We start from the raw sequence: 23,308 nt of genomic DNA on the forward strand, positions 1-23,308 counted from the left end.
TCTTGATGCAAGACCTTATTGTTCATTCTACCTAAATCACTGGTACCAATGTTGCCTCTGTCTTATCATCTTTCCCCTTCAGGGATGTCTTAGAGCCATTTAAATAATATCCCTGACTTTGGCCCCAGGGAGGTAACACGCTATTATGGAATTACGTCTGTGGTCACTCAACCTGCCTACTCCCCTAACTAATCAATCCTCTATCACTATTCTGTCTCCTTTCTTCTCCCTCCTGTACATTCAGATCGCTTGTGATGCCAGAAACCTGGGTCTATCTGCATTCCCTTGAGCAACCAGCATCATGATGAGCTTCCAAAGTGAAAATCAATTTGTAAGCGGAACCACAAGAGACTCCTGTAATACTTGCTTGTTTCTTTAGGACTGACTGACAGTCACTCGTTCCCTTCTTTTCTCCAGTCCCGTGGGGTGCTGTGTGAGCACTTTTCCAAATGTGCTATCTGCTTATCTCTCAGCTTCGCAGCTGCATCAATCTGCAGGTTAACTGTGTACTCTTTTTATGAATACATCCAGGCTCTTCTGAACATCACCAATTCAAAGTTTCATACTTTATAACATATTTTTCCAGCCAGTGAATAACCTATAGATTTTAAATAGTCAGTGTCCCAGCACAGATCCTCAAGAAACTCCATTAGTTGCAACCAATTACCAGGCTTCATCGACAGTCGGACCCAGTCATCCTAAGGTTTCATCCATCTGACCCAGTTAGAGTGTTAGCAAGTAAAAGCAAAATTTTGAAATGCTGGAACAAACGTAGAAAATGTTGGAGCAACTCAGCAGATCTAGTCAATGTTTTGAAGCCAATATGACTATCTGAAGAAGGGTCATTTTGGTGAAGAAACATTGACTCTGTTTCTCTCTCCACAAATGCTGCTGCATGCTGAGTTTCTCCTGCATTTTCTGTGTTTGTTACAGTGTCAGTGGGTGTACACTTGCTCTGGCTGTACTGATTCAGTGAGCAATTGTAGAACTGCCATAAGTGAAGAGTGAATATGACCTACACTGTCTTGATCATCCACTGAAGCATTGTGGTCGAGAAGAAATTTCACAGCCTCTTCATGTCCAGCCCCAACTGCCCAGTGGAGAGCTGTTCGATCTATCTGAAAAAAACAACATAAAGATGATAATAATACACCCTTCATTAAACAAAAAAATCAACAAGATTAGAAACTGGTGCTATGGTACACTGAACCTCACCTCCATCTTCCCAGCTTGGCACCACCCCCAATCTTCTTTCCAAAAACTGGCATGCCCAAGTCCATACTTGTAGGTTACTTTCCCTCAGCAGACAAACCAACTCAATTTCCTGCACCTAACAACTCTATCAAAACTCCACACTAATCCAAGCCCCTGTACACAATTCACTCATCCTGGCTCCTAACTCAAAAGCCTGAAGATCCAACTTACAAAGATTTATAATTAATTCCAACCACCTCATATGCATGAGGTTGTAGACTTGCTCAACAGGTCAGCGTGTTTGACTTGCAGACATTTCTTCACCCAACATTGTCAGTACGCCTCCAATCTAACATGCTGAGTTTGTAGACACGCTCGCCGAGCTGGTGGGTTTGGTTGCAAACGTTTCATCACCCTGCTAGGTAACACTGTCAGTGTGCCTCTGGTGAAGCGTTGATGTTCTGCCCCACTTGTTATTTATATGCCTTTTGCTGGGATGGTTGGTATTACTTCCAATTTTATTTCCCAGTGGTTTGTACACAGGGTCTAATTTAACATGTTTGTTGATGGAGTTCCAACTGGAATACCAGGAATACCTCCAACAATTCCCTGGCACGTTTCTGTTTGGCTTGTACCACTATTGATGTGTTGCCCCAGTCGAATTTGTGTACCTCACTGTCTGTGTGTAGTGAGACAAGTGAGAATTAGTTGTGTCTCTTGGCAGCTAGTTGATGTTCATGTATTCATATAGTCAATTTTCTTCCGGTTTGGCCTATGAGTGTTCCTCACAGTCCTTGCATGGTATTTTGTATATTACCCCTGTTTTGCTGGTTTTGGGCATGGGATCCTTTACATTCGTCAGTAGTGGTTGTAGGGTGGTTGTCGGTTTGTGGGCTACCTGATACCTAGGGTCTTGTGGTCGCCTCTGACATGTCCTTGATGTATGGTAGGGTGATAAGTCATTCTAGTCATGTTGCATCTTCCTCTTGTGGTCTGTCTCGGAGGTAATGGCAGATCGCGCTTTTCGGGTATCCATCCTCATCGACAACCCAGGATACAAATCTTCTCGAAAACTTTAACATGCTGAATTTTATTTACTTTGTAGCTCAGCTTTGATAGTTGAACATACTCCAGTTCTTATGGCTTAGTATCATAATTAGTTTCATGAAGCATTTATTATGTAGCTTAGCATGTTTTATTATATTTAAGCTCTTTTATAAAAGAGCTAGGTATAAAAGAAGCGGGTATGTATAAAAGAACTTTGACCAATCATTTTAAATCCTCCTCTAACCTAACACTTCGCTCCTCACTGTCAACGACTTGGTCAATCTTTGTGCCATCTACAAACATAATTATCATCCCCTCCATATTCTCATCTATGTAATTTATGACTATCACAAACAACAAGGAAACCAGCAGTCACTCCTGTAGTATGACGCTGCATACTAGGCTCCAATCCCATAAACAACCTTCTACCACTACCCCTTTCTACTGTCAATAAAACAATTTTGGATCCAATTTGCCAAGTTATCCTGGATTCCATAAGCTTTTACTGTTTTTCTTAGTTTCCCATAAGGGACTTTGCCAAAGACCACATTTATAAATCACATCAACTGCTCTACCCTCACCCAAACATTTGATTGCCTCCATGAAAAATTCTACTGGATTTGTTAGGTAGGGCATCCCTCTGCTACTTTGCTACTTTGCAGACCATCTTTCTCCTTTTCCATTCAAAACTTATAAAGTACGATGTAATGATCACTGTCACTAAAATGCTCCTCCATTGTCACCTTGAACACCTGTCAGCAACATTCACAGAATTATGTCTAGCACTACACTGTCCCTTGTATATGTTGATACAAGAAATTCTCCAGTATACATTTCTAGAAATCTGCCCCCTCTAAATTCTTTATATTATGATTATCCCAGTTAATATGGAAGTAGTTGAAATCTCCTAATATAATGACCTTATTGTTACTTTTACATACCTTAGTGAATATGGTGGCATAGGAAGAGAAAATGAAAGCTTCACAAAGGTACCTCTGCATCTGCACCTGAGCACTCTGGCCTTTCACTGCCAATCTCAAGACTTTGTTGCAGTGATCAGCTTTGTGACATTCTAATACAATGTTCCTCACCCGAAAGCGCCTGTTCTAGCAATGTACAAGTACACAAGTTGCGCAGGTGGCCACACAGGATCAACACACAATCACATTTGTCACTCTGGCAAGTTTGTTCTCTTTTTGTTGTTCCATTCACATTCTGTTCTTTTTTAAATGTTTAAAGTGTTGATGGTTCTATTCTCTTTTTTTGCTAAAAAGATAAATCTAGCCAAAATTATTGCCAGTTTAAACACTCATCTAAGGAGAATTTCAGTTCACTAAACAAATTTAGTCAGCTTTACCAGTCTTCCTCTACATCCTGCATCTTATCCCAAGGAACTTTCAAACCAGGAAAGTTATTTCAGAGTAGAATATATCTACAAATGTAATGTAGCAGAAACAGCGACTTATTTTAGATTCATTGACATCAGTAATCAGAATCTTCCCAACAATGCAGTGACAAAAAACACAGGAAATCAAGCTCTATAATCCACTGCAATCATCAAATTAATTAGCAATATGGTTAATTTGCCTGACCTTGGCCAGAATCTAAGATAGGAGAAACTCACGCCAGTTTTCATTAACAAACAAGAAAATAAACTTCTTATAAACAAACGTATCCTTTAAAAGTATCAAAAATAGATCATTAATAACTATGTGCAACCCTAACTGTACCCTCCTTAAATCCAAACAAACTACGCACACACGTTAACTGACAAATGAATGGACATTCAGGGTGGATGGTCACACAGAATTATCGTGGATGGGAAACTTGGGCAAAAAGGAAGAAATTTTGTGGATCGAAAGTTCAAATTAGCAATGGAGTAAGGTGACTTCCTCAACAGTTCTTTTGGTTTTTGGTGATAATATCACACCGGCATCACATGGCAGCAATCTCAATTAGGGTAGCCAATCAGATGGACCTAGGCTTTTGGTTGAGTTAGAAGTTCTTCTTTTCAGAGTCTTTTAATGCTAGTTTTCTTCCACTCACAGCAGAAAAGACAGACATCTCTCATAACTGGCAAGCTTACCAGAGGCTTGACAGCAGCAGCTTCCTTCTCTCAGTTTTGTGACAAGCCGGAATTTAACTACAAAACCTGTTGCGATACAGTTTTATAACTCAAAGACACCAGGTGCCAGTGTGTCTCACAAAAGTATCAAATCCAGTTCTCCAAAAGTTGCAAGACTTTGTGCACCACCACAATTTTACATTTTCCTTCAAGTTTTCAAAGAAGAAAACTAGTTCATTCTTTGTAAAACAGCAGTGTCCAAACTCTGTTATCCACCTTATATTTAGAAAATAGAAATACTGTAGTACCTACAAATCCTAGCTCAAAAGATTCGGTGAGACGATGGCCAAGTGTTGTCTTGGTTAGACTACTAATCATAAACTCAGGTTATGTTCTGGGAATCCAAGTTAGATTTCAGCTATGGCAGATGGTGAAATTTGAATTGAATTAATATTTGGAATTAAGAGTCTAATGATAACCATGAAACCACTGTTGGCGTCTCATTCACTACAGAGATCTGCCAACCTCACCTGGTTTGGCCTAAATGTGATTCTAGACCCAATTAATGTGGTTTGCTCTTAACCGCGCTCTGAAATAGTCTGGCAAGTCACTCATCTGTATCAAGTGCTGCAAAAGCTCAAAGATAGAATTAAACCATCTGCCATCACCATGGCCGAGTGATATTATCACTAGACTACTAATCCAGATACTCAGCTAACATTCGGTGGATCTGAGTTTGAATTCTGCCACGGCAGATTGTGGAATTTGAATTCAATTAAAAATAACATCAAATAAATCTGGAATTAAGAATCTACTAATTGTTGATAATTGGAAAAACCCATTCAGGGTCCTGCAAGAAAGGAAATCTGCCATCCTCACCTGGCCTGGCCTATTTGAAACTCCAGACCCTCAACAATGTGGTTGACTCTCAACTGTCCACTAAAATAGCCTAGCAAGCCATTCATTGTACCAATCACTACAATGTCTCAAAGAAACGAAGTTGGACGGATCACGTGGCAGTGACGTAGGCACCGGAAAAGACAATGGCGGAAACAGCCCTGTCAACCCTTCAAAATCCTCCTCACTTACACGTGGAGGCTAGTGCCAGACTTGGGACAGCTGTCTGAAAGTCTAGTCAAACAACAGCCTGACAGTTATACTCATAGAATTATGCCTTACAGACAAAGTCCCAGATACCACCATCGCCATTCCTGGATATGTCCTGTCTCACTGGTGTGACAGACCCAGCAGAGGTGGTGGCACAGTGATATATAGAAAGGGGGGAGTTGCTCTGGAAGTCCTCAACAATTACTGCAGACGCATGAAGTCTCATGGCTTCAGGTTAAACATGGTCAAGGAAACCTCCTGCTGATTACCATGTACCATTTTCCTTCAGCTGATGAGTCAGTACTCCTCCGTGTTGAACAACACTTAGAAGAAGCACTGAGGATGGGAACGGTACTAAGTGTACTCTGGTTGGGGGATTTCAATGTTCACCACCAACAGCGGTTCAGCAGCAGCACTGCTGATCAAGCTGGCTGGGTCCTAAAGGACAGAGCTGCTAGACTGGGTCTGCGGCAGGTGATGAGGGAACCAACAAGAAGAAAAAAACACATTGACCTCATCCTTACCAATCTGCCAGCTGGAGATTCATCTGCCCATGGCAGTATCACTAAGAGTGACCACTGCACAGTCCTTGTAGAGACGAAGTACCATCTTCACACTACGAATACCCTCTATCATGTCCTGTGGCACTATCACCATGCAAATAAGATCAGATCTGGCAACTCAAGACTAGGCATCCATGAGGCACGGTGATCCATCAACAGCAGAAGTGTATTCCAGCACATTCTATAACCTCATGGCTTGGCATATCCCCACTCAACCATTACAATCAAGCCAGGAAATCAACCTTGGTTCAATGGAAAGTGAAGAACGGCATGACAGTAGCAGCACCAGGCATACCTGAAGATGTGATATCAACGCGGTGAAGCCACCAAACAGGACCACTTGCACACAAACAGCATAAACAGCAAGTGATGGACACTGCTAAGCGATCCCACAAACAATGGATCAGATCTAAACTTTGTAGTCCTGCCACATCCAGTTGTGAATGGTCGTGGACAATTAAACAACTCACTGGAGAAGGAGACTCCACAAATATCGCCACCCTCAATGATGGAAGAGCCCAGCATATTAGTGCAAAAGATAAGGTTGAAGCTTTCGCAGCAGTCTTCAGCCAGAATTGCCACATGGATGACCTATTGTAGCCTCCACCAGTGGTCCAGAGTATTATAAGTTCCAGTCTTCGACCAATTTGATTCACTCCACGCAATATCCAGAAATGGTCGGAGACACTGGACACTGCAAAGGCTATGGGCCCTGAAAACATTCCAGCCATAGTGCTGAAGACTTGTGCTCAAGAAATTGCCACACCCTGGGTCAAGCTGTTCCAGTACAGTTATAACACTGGATTCTACCCGACAGTGTGGAAAATTGCCCAAATATGTCCTGTACATACAAAGCAGGAAAAATCCAACCTAACTGATTATCCCCCCAGTCTACTCTCGATCATCAGTAAAATAATGGAAGGTGTCATCAACCATGAGTTGGGGATTTCAATGTCCGCCACCAAACGTGGCTCAGCTGCACAGCACAATACAGCACAGGATCAGGTACTTTGTCTATGCCGACCATGATGCTATTCTAAACTAGTCCCATCTGCCTACAAATGGTACATACCACTCTAATCCCTGTCCATGCATTGTTCACGCATGTATGTAAATGTCTCTTAAACATTGCTTTGTATCTGCTTCCAGCAGTTCCCTGGCAGCATAGTCCAGGTACCTACCACTCTGTGCATAAAAAAGCGCCTCGCACATCTTCTTTAAAAACTTTAAACCTATGTCCCTTAATATTTGTCATTTCCATCCTGAGAAAAAGACTCTGACTATCCAACCCCTCCATGGTTCCCATAATTTTCCACACTTCCATCAGATCATTCCTCAGCTTCCAAAGGTCTAGCACAAACAATCCATGCTTGTCCAACCTCTCCTTATAACTAATACATTCTAATCCAGGCAATATCCTGGTACAGACACTTCAGAAATTTCTGAAGAAGGGTCTCAACCCAAAAAGTCAACTTTCCTGCTTCTCTGATGCTGCTGGGCCTGCTGTGTTCATCCAGCTTCACACCACGTTATCTCAGATTCTCTAGCATCGGCAGTTCCTACTATCTCAATATCCTGGCAGACGTCTTTTGCACTCGTTGGAAAGCCTCCACATCCTTCCTATAGTGTGGCAGTCAGAACAGCACACAATACTCCAAACGTAGTCTAACTGAAGTTTTGTACATCTGCAACATGACTTGCCAATGTTTATATTCAATGTCCTGAATGCTAAAGGCAAGCATGCTGTACACTTTCTTAATCACCTCATCAATATGTGTTGCCACTTTCAGCAAACTATGGATTTTCTTTACAAGATCGTTCTATATATCCATGCTCCTAAGGGTCTTGCCATTTTCTGTATGCTTTACTCACGCTTCTGCAGATTAAATTCCATTTGCTATTTCATCCAACTGATGTATATCTTGCTTTATCCTTTGACAAGCTTGCTCACCATCTTTCATTTTGTAGGCAAATTTACTAATCAGGCCAGCTATATTTTTATCCGAAACAATTATATAAATTACAAACAGCAGAGATCACAACACTTATCCTTTTGCAACAGCACTGGTCACAGTCAGGAAAAAAAAATCCCTCTACAACTACCCTCTGTATTCTTTGACCAAGCCAATTTTGTATGCAATTTACCAACTCACTGAAGGATCCCATGCAACCTAATCTACTGGACCAGCCTACCATAACAAAACCTTGTCAATTGCTTTAATAAAGTGCACGCAGACAACCACTGCCCTATACACATCAATCATCTTCATCACTTCTTTGAAAAACTCAACTAAATTTGTGAGACAAGACTCTCCGACACAAAGTCATGCCGACTATCCCTAACAAATCCATTTTTTTCCAAAAGTAAGTAAATCCTGTCCCTAAGAATCTTCTCCAATAATTTTCCCATTACTGATGTAAACTCACTAAACTATAATTTCCTGGATTATCCCTGTTGGTCTTCTTAAACAAAGGAACAATATTGGCCATTCACCAGTCTCCTAGGACTTTGACTATGGCTAAAGAGAATATGAAGATCCGTGTCAAAGCCCCAGCAATCTCTTCCCTCAACTATTTCGGTATCCTGGGATAGATCTCGTCAGTACTGGGGGATTTATCAACTCCAATGTTTTTCAAAACACCCAACACCTTCTCCTTCTTAATATCAATTTGCCCTATAATATTAACATACTCCTCCATATTGGAGTATCATCATGTCCTTCTCTTCGGTGAATACCAATGAAAAGTACTCAAAGGACCTCATCCACTTCCTCTGGCTCATGCATAAGTTCCCTCCTTTGTCCTTGAGTGTACCCACGCTTTTCCTAGCTACCCTCTTGTTCCTAATATACAAATAAAAAGCCTTGGGGTTTTCCTTAATCCTACTTGTCAAGAATTTTTCACGACCCCTTTTAGCCTTTCTAATTCCTGATTTGAATTCTTTCTTGTCTACTTTATTCCCCTCAAGTAAATCTGGCTTTGTCTGATTTCAGTTTCCCAAATGTTACATAGATAACAAGGTGTGGAGCCGGATGAACAGAGCAGGCCAAGCAGCATCTTAGGAGCAGGAAAGCTGATGTTTTGGGCCTAGACCCTTCATCAGACTCTCAGACCCTTCATCTGATGAAGGGTCTAGGCCCAAAACATCAGCTTTCCTGCTCCAAAGATGCCGCTTGGCCTGCTGGGTTCATCCATCTCCACACCTTGTTATCTTGGATTCTTCAGCATCTGCAGTTCCTATTATCTCTCTCCCAAACCTTACATATGCCTGTGATAATGGGAACTGCAGATGCTGGAGAATTCAAGATAATAAAATGTGAGGCTGGATGAACACAGCAGGCCAAGCAACATCTCAGGAGCACAAAAGCTGACGTTTCGGGCCTAGACCCTTCATCAGAGAGGGAGATGGGGTGAGGGTTCTGGAATAAATAGGGAGAGAGGGGGAGGCGGACCGAAGATGGAGAGAAAAGAAGATAGGTGGAGAAGAGAGTACAGGTGGGGAGGTAGGGAGGGGATAGGTCAGTCCAGGGAAGACAGACAGGTCAAGGAGGTGGGATGAGGTTGGTAGGTAGGAGATGGAGGTGCGGCTTGGGGTGGGAGGAAGGGATGGGTGAGAGGCAGAACAGGTTAGGGAGGCAGAGACAGGTTGGACTGGTTTTGGGATGCAGTGGGGGGAGGGAACGAACTGGGCTGGTTTTGGGATGCGGTGGGGGAAGGGGAGATTTTGAAACTGGTGAAGTCCACATTGATACCATTGGGCTGCAGGGTTCCCAAGTGGAATAGGAGTTGCTGTTCCTGCAGCCTTCGGGTGGCATCATTGTGGCACTGCAGGAGGCCCATGATGGACATGTCATCTAAAGAATGGGAGGGAGAGTGGAAATGGTTTGCGACTGGGAGGTGCAGTTGTTTATTGCGAACCGAGCGGAGGTGTTCTGCAAAGCGGTCCCCAAGCCTCTGCTTGGTTTCCCCAATGTAGAGGAAGCCACATCGGGCACAGTGGATGCAGTATACCACATTGGCAGATGTGCAGGTGAACCTCTGCTTAATATGGAATGTCATCTTGGGGCCTGGGATGGGGGTGAGGGAGGAGGTGTGGGGGCAAGTGTAGCATTTCCTGCGGTTGCAGGGGAAGGTGCCGGGTGTGGTGGGATTGGAGGGCAGTGTGGAGCGAACAAGGCAATCACGGAGAGAGTGGTCTCTCCGGAAAGCAGACAGGGGTGGGGATGGAAAAATGTCTTGGGTGGTGGGATCGGATTGTAGATGGCAGAAGTGTCGGAGGATGATGCGTTGTATCCGGAGGTTGGTGGAGTGGTGTGAGAGAACGAGGGGGATCCTCTTTGGGCGGTTGTGGTGGGGCGGGGTGTGAGGGATGTGTTGCGGGAAATGCGGGAGACGCGGTCATGGGCGTTCTCGACCACTGTGGGGGGAAAGTTGCGGTCCTTGAAGAACTTGGACATCTGGAATGTGCGGGAGTGGAATGCCTCATCGTGGGAGCAGATGTGGCGGAGGCGGAGGAATTGGGAATAGGGGATGGAATTTTTGCAGGAGGGTGGGTGGGAGGAGGTGTTTGTTCTTTTTATCTTACCAGTCTTATCTTTCATCTTCATGGGTACATGCCAATCCTGAACTCTCATCAAGTGGTCTTTAAAATGTCTCCCATGTCAGATGTGGATTTACCCTCAAACAGCCACCCCAATCTAATTTCTCTAGTTCCTGCCTCAGATTGTTATAGTTAGCCTTCCCCTAACTTAGCACTTTCACACCTGGATCAGTCATACTCTTATTAAAAACTATCTTGAAGCTTATTGAATCATGTTCCAAATGTTTTCCTGATACTTTGATAACTGGCTAGGCTCATTCCTCATTACAAGATTTAGTACAGCACCTTCCCCAGTTGAGCTACATATATGCTGTTTCAAGAAACTCTGTCCCACCTAAATCCCTGGAACCAAGTGAGCCCCAGTCCATGTTACGAAAGTTAAAGTTAAATAACCCTGTTATTTTGACATCTTTCCATGACTTGCTTTCAAATCTGTTCCACTGTCTCCTGTTGAGTATTGGGAGGCCTATAGTATAATGCCATCAGAATTATTACACCTTTCTTATTCCCGAGTGCTACCCATATGGCTTTCCTGGATGTCTTCTCTTCGTGCAGATGTGACATTTTACTTAATCAGGAATCCAACTCCCCCTTTTATATCCTTCTCTATCATGCCTTATAAATCTAAATGTTGATCTGCCATTCACTTCTTTTAACCAAGTTTTTGTAATGGCTACAACATCGTAGTCCCATGTACAAATCCAGGCTCTAAGCTCATCTGCCTTGAGGTTGGTTGGCTCGCCGAGCTGGTTTGTTGCTCTGCAGACGTTTCGTTACCATGCTGGTAACGTTATCAGTGCAGCCTCCGATGAAGTGTCAGTGTTTTCCCGCCTGGTTTTTAAACTTTGGAGTCCGTTCTGCTGTATTGTGGGCTTGTGCGTTGTTGATGAGTGGATTGTATCTCACACTGTGTGGTAATACCTGGTTCCTGAGGCATCCATGTAGAAAGTAGAGTTGTTTGTGGGCTGCGCTCTCTTGTTTGGCGTAGTTTTCCCATTTTCGTGTCAATTTGAGCGTGTTACACCCGTAGGCCTCTAAGGTTTTGAGTAAATTTGTACCTCGGGTTGTGGGCGTTGAGGTTGGTTGGCTCCCCGAGGTTTGTTGTTTCGCAGATGTTTCGTTACCATGCTGGTATTGGTATTGTATTGAAAGGAATACAATTCAGACTACCAGACCTGTCGTATTCATTAACTAGCCCTGCCTGTCCTTCCTATTATACTTGTCAGCGGCACTACTGATTCAGCTGACTAAATTCTAAAGAACACTGTTGCTGAACTGAGTCTGCGGCAGGCGGGTGAGGGGGCCAACAAAAATAAAAATAATCCTGAAGGACGTTGTGAAACTTAAGATGTTTTGGAAAAGATTTGCAAGGATGTTGCCAGGGTTGGAGGGTTTCAACTATAGGGAGAAGCTGAGTAGACTGGTGCTATTTTCCCTGGAGTGTTGGAGGCTGAGGGGTGAGCTTATAGAGGTTTACAATGTCATGAGGGGCATGGATAGGGTAAATAGACAAGGTCTTTTCCCTGGGATGGGGGCATCCAAAACCAGAGGACACAAGTTTAAGGTGAGAGGGGAAAGATTTAAAAGGGACCAAACTGGCAACATTTTCATGCAGAGGCTGGTATGTGTATGGAATGAGCTGCCAGAGATAGTGGTGGAGGCTGGTACAATCCCAACATTTAAAAGGCATCGGGATGGGTACATGAATAGGAAGGGTTTAAGAGCGATATGGGCCAAATGCTGGCAAATGGGATGAGATTTATTTGGGTTATCTAAACAAGTTGGACCAAATGGTCTGTTTCCATGCTGTATATTTCTATGATGCTACGGTTTCCTTCTCGCTGGTCTGCCTGCCGCAAATGTACCTGTCCATGAGAGTATTGGTAAGAGCAACCACCACACAATCCTTGTTGAGATGAAATTTTGCCTTCACCCTGATAACACCTTGCATTGTGTTATGTGATACTATCACCATGTTAAATGGGACAGACTACAAACTGATTCAGCACCTCAAAATGGGGCATCCACAAAGCACTGTGGGCGATCAGCGGCAGCAGAATCATACTCCAATACCATCTACAAACTCATGGTCAGGATTAACTCCCACTTTACCATTACCAGTACCATCACCATAAAGCCAGGCATTACCCCAATTCAATGACTAGTTGCTTGATGAGGAAGTTTTACAAATATCCCATTCTCAATTATGGAGTCCAGCATATAAGTGCAAAAGATAATGCTGAGACATTTATAACAGTCTACAGCCAGAAGTGCTGGGTGGATGATCCATCTCACCTTACACCAGAGGTCCCAAGCATCACAGATGCATCCTCTGATCCATGCTCAGTGCCAATGGCTTAATATACACACTCTTGACCTTGCTCTTCAACAGCATCGCAACACATTGGCTCTGGTTTGCACCACTCTGCAGTTCCACTTCATCCTCCGGCTCATTCGTCACGCTAACAAGAAATGTTTTCTTTTCCTTTCAGACATTAAGGCCCTTAAGATGCAACAACTCAAAAATACCCATGGTCCTCTTCTCCCCCCACTTCCCTCTGACTCCAACTCCTCTCCCAACCCCATGTCCTGTCAAGTATTCACCATCCCTCCTAACCTTCTGCTCTCCAATGCTGAAAGCTCTGCACTCAGCAAAGGCCTCAGGTTTATTCCTCTGCATTCCCACTTTAACGAATTTCAGGCACGACATGATACAAAACTTTTCTTCCACCATCTTTGCCTCTGGGCCTATTTCTTTGGACAAGGGTCCTCTCCCCATCCCATAGGCCTCTTTGTCCAGTTCCAAAATTATCCCTCTACCTAGACCCCTCCCTCTTGCCTTTCAGCCTGCATACGACCTGTCATTGAGAACTGTTGACATGATATTCATCACCTCAATTTCTCTGCTCCTCACACCAAATCCCACCCAGGTTGACAGGGCTGTTAAGAAGGCATACAGTGTTTCAGCTTTTATTAAGAGAGGGATCGAGTTCCAGAACCAAGAGGTTATGGTGAAGTTGTATAAAACTCTGGTGCGGCCGCACTTGGAGTATTGCGTACAGTTCTGGTCACCGCATTATAAGAAGGATGTGGAAGCTCTGGAAAGGGTGCAGAGGAGATTTACTTGGATGTTGCCTGGTATGGAGGGAAGGTCTTACGAGGAAAGGCTGAGGGACTTGAGGCTGTTTTCGTTAGAGAGAAGAAGGTTGAGAGGTGACTTAATTGAGGCACATAAAATAATCAGAGAGTTAGATAGGGTGGATAGGGAGAGCCTTTTTCCTAGTATGGTGACGGCAAGCACGAGGGGGCATAGCTTTAAATTGAGGGGTGAAAGATATAGGACAGATGTCAGAGGTAGTTTCTTTACTCAGAGAGTAGTAAGGGAATGGAACGCTTTGCCTGCAACGGTAGTAGATTCGCCAACTTTAAGTACATTTAACTCATCATTGGACAAGCATATGGACATACATGGAATAATGTAGGTTAGATGGGCTTCAGATCAGGATGACAGGTCAGCACAACATCGAGGGCCGAAGAGCCTGTACTGTGTTGCAATGTTCTATGTTCTACGTTCTATGTTCTATCTCCCTCTGAACTGACTGCACTCCATGCACTCAGATCTAACCCTGACTTTGTTACTGTGCCTGCTGATAAGGGTAGTGCTCTGGCAGTCTAACGTACTGACCTCTACCTTGCAGAGGCTGAGTGCCAGGTCTCATACCTCCTATTTTCGCCTGGATCATGACCCCACCATGGCACATCAGGTCATTGTATCCACTACGGTGACTGACCTCATCTCATCCGGTGGCCTCTCCCAACTGCTTCCAAGCTGATAGACGCCCAACACCACACAGCTCACTTCTACCTCCTTCCAAAATTCCACAAACAGGACTGTCCAGACAGACCCATTGTTTCAGCCTGCTCCAGCCCCAGAGAACTCATCTCTTCTTAGCTTGATTCAGTCTTCTCTCGCCTGATCCAATCCCTGCTCACATGCATCTGTGATTCCTCTGACACCTTCCAACGGTTTCAAAACTTCCAGTTTGCAGATTCCAGCCACGTCCTCTTTACCATGGACGTAATCTCTTTACATGTCCCTTCCCCACCAGGGAGATCTGAGCGCACTCCGCTTCTTCCTGAAGCAAAGACCTGAACCATCCCTACCCTCCATCTCCCTCCTCTGCTTGGCCGAGCTTGTCCTCACCCTCAACAACTTCTCTTTTAACTCCTCTCATTGTCGTCACGTAAGAGAGGTGGGCCTTGGGAACCTGCATGGGCCCTAGTTATGCCTGGTCTCTTCATTGGGTACGTGGAACATTCCTCATTCCAGTCCTATTTGCCCCCACCAACAACTCTTTCTCCAATATATTGATGATATCATTGATGCTGCTTCCCTCTCATCTGGAATTGGAAAAATCTATCAATTTCAGTTCCAATTTCCACCCTGCCCTCAATTTCGCTGGTCTATCTCTGACTCCTCCCTTTCCTTCCTTGGCATTTGTGTTTCCATTTCTGGGGATAGACTGGCCACTAATATCCACTATAAACCCACTGACTCCTACAGCTACCTGGACTATACATGCTCACACCCCACTTCCTGTAAAGACTCCATCCCATTCTATCAGTTCCTCCATCTCCATCGTATACATTCAAATGAGGCCAACTTCAACAATGGAACCTCCAAGCTGTCTACCTTCATCCTCAACCGTGGGCTCGCCAGCACTGTTGTTGTCAGGGCCCTCAAGTGGGTCCAACCATTCTCTGCACTTTCACCTTCACCCCTTCTCTTCCCCACTGCAACAGCAATAGGGTTTCCCTTGTCCACTATCCCACCAGCATCCACATCCAGAACATCATCAGACGCCATTTCCACCACCTCCAATGCAATGCCAGCACCAGACACATATTCCCCTCCCCTCCTTGTCAGCCTTCCACGGGACTGTTCCCTCCGGGACTCCCTGGTCCACTCTACCTTCATACCGCCCCAACACCTCCCCACAGCCCTCCGGCACCTCACCCCAAAACTAGCAAAAGGTGCAACTCCTGCCCATTTACCTCCTTAGCATCCAAGGGCGCAACATAACTGCCATGTGAAGCAAAACTTCACCTGCACTTCCCAGAATCTAGTCTACTGCATTCAATACTCACAATGTGGTCTATTTTATTCTGGGGAAATGAAGCGTAGACTGGGTGACCGCTTCGCAGAACATCTACATTCTGCTCTCAAAAAAGACCCTGGGCTACTGTTTGCCTGCCACTTTAACACACCACCCTGCTCCCTGGCCAACATCTCTGTCACTGGCTTGCTGCAGTGTTTCAGCGAAGCTCAACACAAATTGGAAGAAAACACTTCATTTTCCATTTGGGGACCCTGCAGTCCTCCAGACTCAATATTGTGTTCAATCATTTTAGGGCCTAAACTCTCTCATGTCCTCGCCCCCTACACCACACACCAGGCCTTGTTATCACATAGCCTGCCATTGCCCATCACTTGTTGTCAGCCACTAGAGTCCCCATTAACAACTATTCACCCTCCCAGCCAGATAATTATCAACTCTTTTGTCTATCCAAATGCTCTTCTCTCTTTTAGGCTCTTTTCTAATGTTTACTTCCTACCCCACTCCTCCTCCCTATTTTCTGCATATAAACTGACGTTTTCCCAGCTGCTATCAGATCTGAGGAAGGGTCACCGGACCTGAAACGTTAACTGTGATTTTTTTCTTCACAGATGCTGTCAGACATGTTGAGCTTTTCCAGCAACTTCTGCTTTTGTTATGACAGATGCCAGTCTTCGTCCAATTCAAATTTCCACGTGATATCAAGAAACTGGTGGAGACACTACATACTGCAAACACTATGGGTCCTGACAACACTCCAGAACTTGCCACACCCCTAACCGAGCTGTTCCAATACAGATACAACACTGGCATCTGACTGATAATATGGAAAATTGCCCAGGTTTGTCCTGTACACAAAAAGCAGGACAAAGCCAACCCAGCTATTTACCATCCCACAGGTCTTGATCAATAATAAAGTGATGGAAGGTGCTGTCAATGGTGCTACCAAGCAGCACCAGCTCAACAGTAATCTGCTAAATGAGACCCATTTTGGGTCCTCAGGACTCCTCAGCCCCTGACCTCATTGCAGCCTTGGCTCAAACATGAACAAAAGAACTGAATTCCAGAGGTGAGGTGAGTGACAGCCCCTAATATCAAGGCATATTTAACTGAATGTAGAATCAAGGATCTTGAGCAAAATTTGAGTCAATGGGAAGTAGGGGAAAAATCCTCACTGTTGGAGTCATACCGGTATACTGGAAGATGGTTATGGCTGGTTGAGATCAGTCATCTCACCTACATGGCACCTCTACGGGAGATCCTCAGGATAGTGTGCTCCACCCAACCATTTTTAGCTGCTTCATCACTGACCTCAGACAAGGTACTGCAGAAGGCATTTCATATGCTGGCCTTTATTGATCAGTGCACTGAGTATAGGTTGAGAGGGCATGTTGCGTCTGTACAAGAAGGATCTAGACCCGAAACGTCAGCTTTCCTGCTCCTCCGCCTTCTGTGTTCAACCAGCTCTACACCTTGTTATCTAAGGCATTGGATCGGCCACTTTCGCATTACTGAGTTCAATTCTGGTCTCCCTGCTACAGGAAAGATGTTGTGAAATTCGAAAGGGTTCAGATAACTTCACATTAGATTAAATTAGATTCCCTACAGCGTGGAAACAGGCCCTTCAGCCCAAACAAGTCCACACCACCCCTTGGAGCTTCCGACCGAAACCCACACCCCCCATAACCTACACCCCCCTAAACACTATGGGCAATTTAGCATGGCCGATCCACCTAGCCTGCACATCTTTAGACTGTGGAAGGAAACCGGAGCACCCGGAGGAAACCCAAGCAGACACAGGGAGAATGTGCAAACTCCACACAGACAGTTACCCGAGGCTGGAATCAAACCCAGGTCCCTGACGCTGTGAGGCTGCAGTGCTAACCACCGAGCCACCATGCCGCCGTCACAGATGTTGCCAGGGTTGAAGGGTTTGAGCTATACGGAGAGGCCAAATAGCTGGAGCTATTTTCCTTGGAGCGGAAGAGGCTGACAGGTGATGTTACAGAAGCTTATAAAATCATGAGGGGCGTGGATAGCGAAGGTTTTTTCCCCCCAGGGTAGGAGAATCCAAAACTAGAGGGCATAGGTTCAAAGTGAAAGGGGAAAAACTTAAAAGGGACCTGACGGCAACTTTTTCATGTAGGTGGTGCATGTATGGAATGATCTTCCAGATGAGGTAGTACAGGCTGGTACAATTACAACATTCTAAATGCATTTGGATAGATGTACGAATTGGAAGGGTTTAGTGGGATATGGCCAAATGCTGCCAAACGGTTGAATATCCAGTTGGCATGCATGAGTTGAACCAAGGGTCTGTTTTTGTGCTGTAGCTCCTTTTGATTCTATCATAAGGTCACAAGTGGGGATGTTTGTCAATTACTACGCCACATTCTGCACTATTTGCATCTTCTCAGATACTGCAGCACTAAATGTAGAAAGACCCGGGCAACATGCAGACTTTGGATTGAAAATATACATGCCATACAAATGTCAAGCAATAATGGCCTTCAATGAAAAACAAATCTAATCATCGCCACTTATCATTCAATGGTGTTGTCATCTCTCAATCTCCCACTACCAACATCCTGGGGATCACCACTGACCAGAATCTCAATTGCACTAGCCAGATAAATACATTGGCTACAAAGGCAGCTCAGAGGCAGTGAATACTACATGAGTAGGACACATTCTGATGCCCCAAAGCCTGTCTACGATCTACAAGGCACAACTCAGGAGCTTATTGGAATTACCCTCGACTTGCCTGGATGAGTACAGCTTCAAGAACCTTCTAATAAGCTTGACACCCACCAGGTCAAAGTAACTTGATTGATATGCATTACATCCACAAACAGTCACTCCACCGAATACGTTCAGTAGCAGCAGCGTGTATTGCTACAAGATGCACTACAAAAATTTACCAAATATTGTGAGGCAGCATCTTTCAAACCCATTTAGAAGAGTAAGGGCAGAAAATACATGGGAACACCACCAGCTGCAAGCTCTTCCCCACGCCACTCACCATCCTGACTTGGAAATATATCACCCTTCTTCATTGCTGTTCCATCAAACTCTTGGAATTCCCTCTGTGACAGCACTGGGTCTATACCTACAGCACATAGCCTATTGGTATAGGTTGAAAGGGTCACCTCCTCCAGCGCAATTAGGGGCAGGCAATAAATGCTAGTCCAGCCAGCAACACCAGGCCCATGACTGAATGAAAAACCCAAATTTTAGGATATTGTCATCTAGATGTAAGCTCATGGGATTAAAGCATGGATTCCAATTCACTAAATTAGGAATTAGTTTTAAAGTACACAATAATTAACACTGTATCATAGACTATCAAACATTGTCATATAACAATGCAAATAAATTTAAAATAGAATCAATTTTTAAATCCACATTAAAAAAAAGATAGTCATTCAAATGAAATCTAAAGAAAACTACACTCACAATCCAGCATAATCTTTTTACATTGCCTTTGTTTCAACCTTTCAGAAATGGAATTCTACTAGGAATCAACCCCTTCTTAATACAACTGTCTGCTGCATTATTTGTGTGTTACCTTATAACTTGTCTCTGTAGCAGCATTTGTATGTTCACAAAAATATGTCCTTTCATTTTGCTTATACTGTTTCTTTCATTAATTCTTATAGTTCAACACATGCTCCTGTCTAGCATTTGCCACAGGAGTCTGGCTGCCATCAAAAGTTCTTAAAATCCCATGTTCTCTGTAAATACTTCCTTGGCAGCAAATCAAAAACTGAATGTACAGTATTTTGTCTGAAGTATTTCTTATTAATTTGGCCAAATATTTCAATAGGAGCATCATACATTTCAAATAAAATTTTGTGGAGGCATTGGTCAAAAAATATTGCAATGGACGGAGTTAAATTTAATTGTCCAAAAATTAAAATTCTGCCAAACAGCAGGAATTTATCAACCCAGCCTCTTTCAGCTCTAAATTATATTCCCTGTGCTTAGACTGTGCACGCTTGTTCAAGATTCCTGAGAAGGGAAAACAAAGGTGGCACGGTGGCTCAGTGGTTTCCACTGCAGCCTCGCAGCACCAGGGACCCGGGTTCAATTCCATCCTTGGGCGACTGTCTGCGTGGAGTTTGCACATTCTCCCAGTGTCTGCGTGGGTTTCCTCCGGGTGCTCTGGTTTCATCCCACAGTCCAAAGATGTGCAGGCTAGGTGGATCGACCATGCTAAATTGCCCGTAGTGTTCAGGGGTGCGTGGGTTACAGGGGAATGGGTCTGGGTGGGATGCTTCAAGGGGCAGATTGGGCTTGTTGGGCTGAAGGGCCTGTTTCCACACTGTAGGGAATCTAATCTAATCAACCTCCCTGTATCCACCCTTTAAAGATCCTTCAGAAGCTTTTATGTTTCAATGAGATCACTGCCCATTCTTTTAAAATCCAGAGAGTGCAAGCACAATTTACTCACCCTCTTGTATGCCATGGCATTTCAAGTGTTCATCTAAACAATATATAAATGCCTTGAGGGTTCTTGCCTCTATCACCCTTTTATGCAGTGAATTCTAGGTACCTAGCACTCTTTGGGCAAAAATTCTTTTTCTCAAATTGCATCTAAATCTCCTGATCCTTATCTTAAAACAGTGCCCCTTGGTTACTGACCCCACTAATGAGGGGAAGTGGATCTATCTTGTCTATGTGCATCAGAACTTCCCTCAGCCTTCTTTGCTGAAAAGAAAAGACCTCAGCCTAGTCAATTCATAGCCGAATTATTCCAGACCAGAAACCATCCTTGTGATTGCACGAGAGAACATCACCTCCTTCCTTTAGTGGCGACCAGAACAGCCTGCAGTACTCCAGCTGCAGCAGAACTAATGATACACAGCTCCATCATAACCTCTTCATTCACACATTCAATGCCTTGACTTATAAAGACAAATATTCCATATGGCTCCTTAACCAACTTATCAGCCTGTCCTGCTGCCTTGAAGCATCTCTGGATATGTACACAAGGTCCCTCTGATCCTCTGTACACCCTAGGATTCTGCTTTTCAACATATACAACCTTGCTTTGTAAGTCCTCCCAAAATGCATCACCTCACACTATTCGGGATTATATACTATTTGTTACTGTTTGGCTCAAGTGACCAAACCATCTATACTGTCATGCAATCTAAGGTTTTCGAACTCATTATTTAACACCACCAAATTTTGATTTACGAACTTACTGATTGTACAGCTGGCATTCATGCCTAGATCATTAATGCATACAACAGCAAGGGACGCAGCGCCACAATCTGAGCCAAATTGGTTTAACCCTTCACTAACCGCATCAGCAAACCTCCTTGAAAGGATGGTGGTCCTGTTTTGGTTCAGGTGCTATGTGGAAGACTTGTACAGGTCCCACATTCCCCAAAAACAAACCCAGCAATATGGAAGTTTAAAGCCGTCCCTCCTGCTTAAACTATTCAGCCACGTAGTAACCTGCTCTGTCCACCTATTCCTGTACACACACGGCATTGGGAATAATTACAAGCTTAGGAGACTTTCACTTACATAGCCACCTAAATTCTTACTGCATGACCTCATCCCACTTGTGTCTTGTGAACGACAATCTTTGACTGTTTGCACTACTCCTTCAGAATGCCCTGCAGCAATGCTGACATCCTTGACACTAGCCCCAAAGAGGCAACATAACATTACAGAGTCACATCTGTGGCATCAGAAATACCTGTCTGTATCTCTCATTGTCAAATCTAACATTATCGTTCTCCCATTCTTTGTGCAACCCACCTTCAGCAGCTGGACTCTGAATACACTCCCCAGGTGAACAATCACTTTTACCACTTTCCAACACAGAACATAGGTTCTTCAGTGTGAGGCAGTCTGGAGCTTTCATGACTTTTTGCATGCCTTCCTTCTTCTGACTGGTGGATCACCCATTCCTTCCCTGACTTCAGTTCCTTAAGCTGCAGGGTGACCACCTCTAAAAAAGTGTACTATTCAAGTAACTCTCAATCTCATGGATGCACTGATGTGCCTTCAGTCAACCTTTAAAACATGACACTTAATCTGATCAAACCAGCAGCCCATCCTGCAGAAATGGTTATCCAAAGTACCAGGAGGCTCAAAGATTTCTGAAACAGCGCATGTCATGCAACATATGGGACCGAGCTCCTCTTCCGTAGTAGTCTTACTCTTAACTTACCTCCAAAATGTTAACTTTGCTCCCCTTTCCTGAAACAATTTGGCTTACTTATGTTACTTCACTACATTGTTAGTGAATTGCACTTATTTCTGGTGATAATAATACTATTCTAATTTATAGCAATCTACAGATAGACTCTAACCAAGATTGACTTCTTGCCAGCCCAATAAACTGACAGATTTTCTGGGATGTTACTGCAGTACTCCCAGACTGCTTCACTGCAATGCTGCCTACAGGGCCCTTAACCAGACTGCTTCAGTGTAATGATCGCTGCAGGCCACTCTTCCCAGTAAAAGACTCCAATATCCAAGGCAGAGAAAAGGAATCATAGTTTTTGACAGAAGTGTGTGATAACATTGATCTAAGTAACATGAAGAGAGACTATAAAATACAGTACAATTCTATAGCGTTCAGGATCAGAGCATAAATCATTAAAGGTGGCAGGACAGGAAGAAAGAGATTATCCTAGGCTTCATAAATAGGAGCATAGAGTACAAGAGCAGGGCAGTTACGAGAATATACATCAGACACTGGTTAAAAATCAACTGGTGTACTGTGCTCAGTTTTGAGCACCCCAATGATGGTGGAAGGCTGCAAATGCATTTCAGAGCATGCAGAAGATGTTTCTGAGATCTATGGCTTACAAAGGAAGTAAGAGATAATATCCAATCCAAGGAGGAAGCATACAGATTGGCCAAGTAAAATAATAAATCTGAAGATTGGGAGCAGTTTAGAATTCAGCAAAAAAGGACCAAGGGATTGATTAAGAAGAGGAAAATAAAGTACAAAAGTAAGCTTGCAGGGAACATAAAGACTGACAGAGATTCTATAGGTATGTGAAGAAAAAGACAAACATAGGTCTCCTACAAACAGAACCGGGGGAGCGTACAACAGGGGACAAAGAAATGGCTAAGGAACTGAATTCCTACTTCGATTCTGTCTTCACAAAAGAGATCACAGATGAAACACCAGAATTGTTGGAGGATGCAAGATTTAACGAGAGGGAAGAACTGAGGGAAATCAATATTAGTAGAGAATCAGTGTTTGAAAAATTGTCAGTATTGAAGGCTGATTAATCCGCAGGGCCTGACAAACTACATCCCAGAGTAGTTAAGGAAGTAGCTCTAGAAATTATGGATGCATTGGTGGTCATCTTCCAGGATTGGGAAAAGTCCCTGCAGATTGGAGGGTGGCTTATTTCACTCCAGTATTTAAAAAAGGGAGGTAGGGAGAAAACAGGGAATTTTGACCGGTGAGCCTAACATTCGCGTTGGGGAAAATTCTCAAATCCATTGTCAAGGATCTTATAGCAGAGCATTTAGAAAGCAGAGGCAGGGTCAGACTGAGTCAGCATGGATTTATGAAGTGGAAATCATGTTTGACAAATCTATTGGAATTCTATGAAGGTATAACTAGTGAGTTAAC

The 23,308-nt window shown here is 43.8% G+C and overlaps 1 protein-coding gene across 2 annotated transcripts in view; it reads right to left on the minus strand.

The window, feature by feature from the left end:
* The window catches only part of ankdd1a (ankyrin repeat and death domain containing 1A), a 189,664-nt gene that overhangs the window by 155,142 nt on the left and 11,214 nt on the right, over positions 1–23,308 (minus strand). For both annotated transcript variants that reach the window (XM_059639229.1, XM_048563010.2), the window contains exon 3: positions 1,020–1,118. In XM_059639229.1, coding sequence (XP_059495212.1) covers positions 1,020–1,118 — 99 coding nt within the window. The remainder of the gene's footprint in view (positions 1–1,019; positions 1,119–23,308) is intronic.

The sequence above is a fragment of the Stegostoma tigrinum genome, chromosome 33, assembly GCF_030684315.1.
Source record: "Stegostoma tigrinum isolate sSteTig4 chromosome 33, sSteTig4.hap1, whole genome shotgun sequence".
In the NCBI taxonomy this organism is placed as follows: Eukaryota; Metazoa; Chordata; class Chondrichthyes; order Orectolobiformes; family Stegostomatidae; genus Stegostoma; species Stegostoma tigrinum.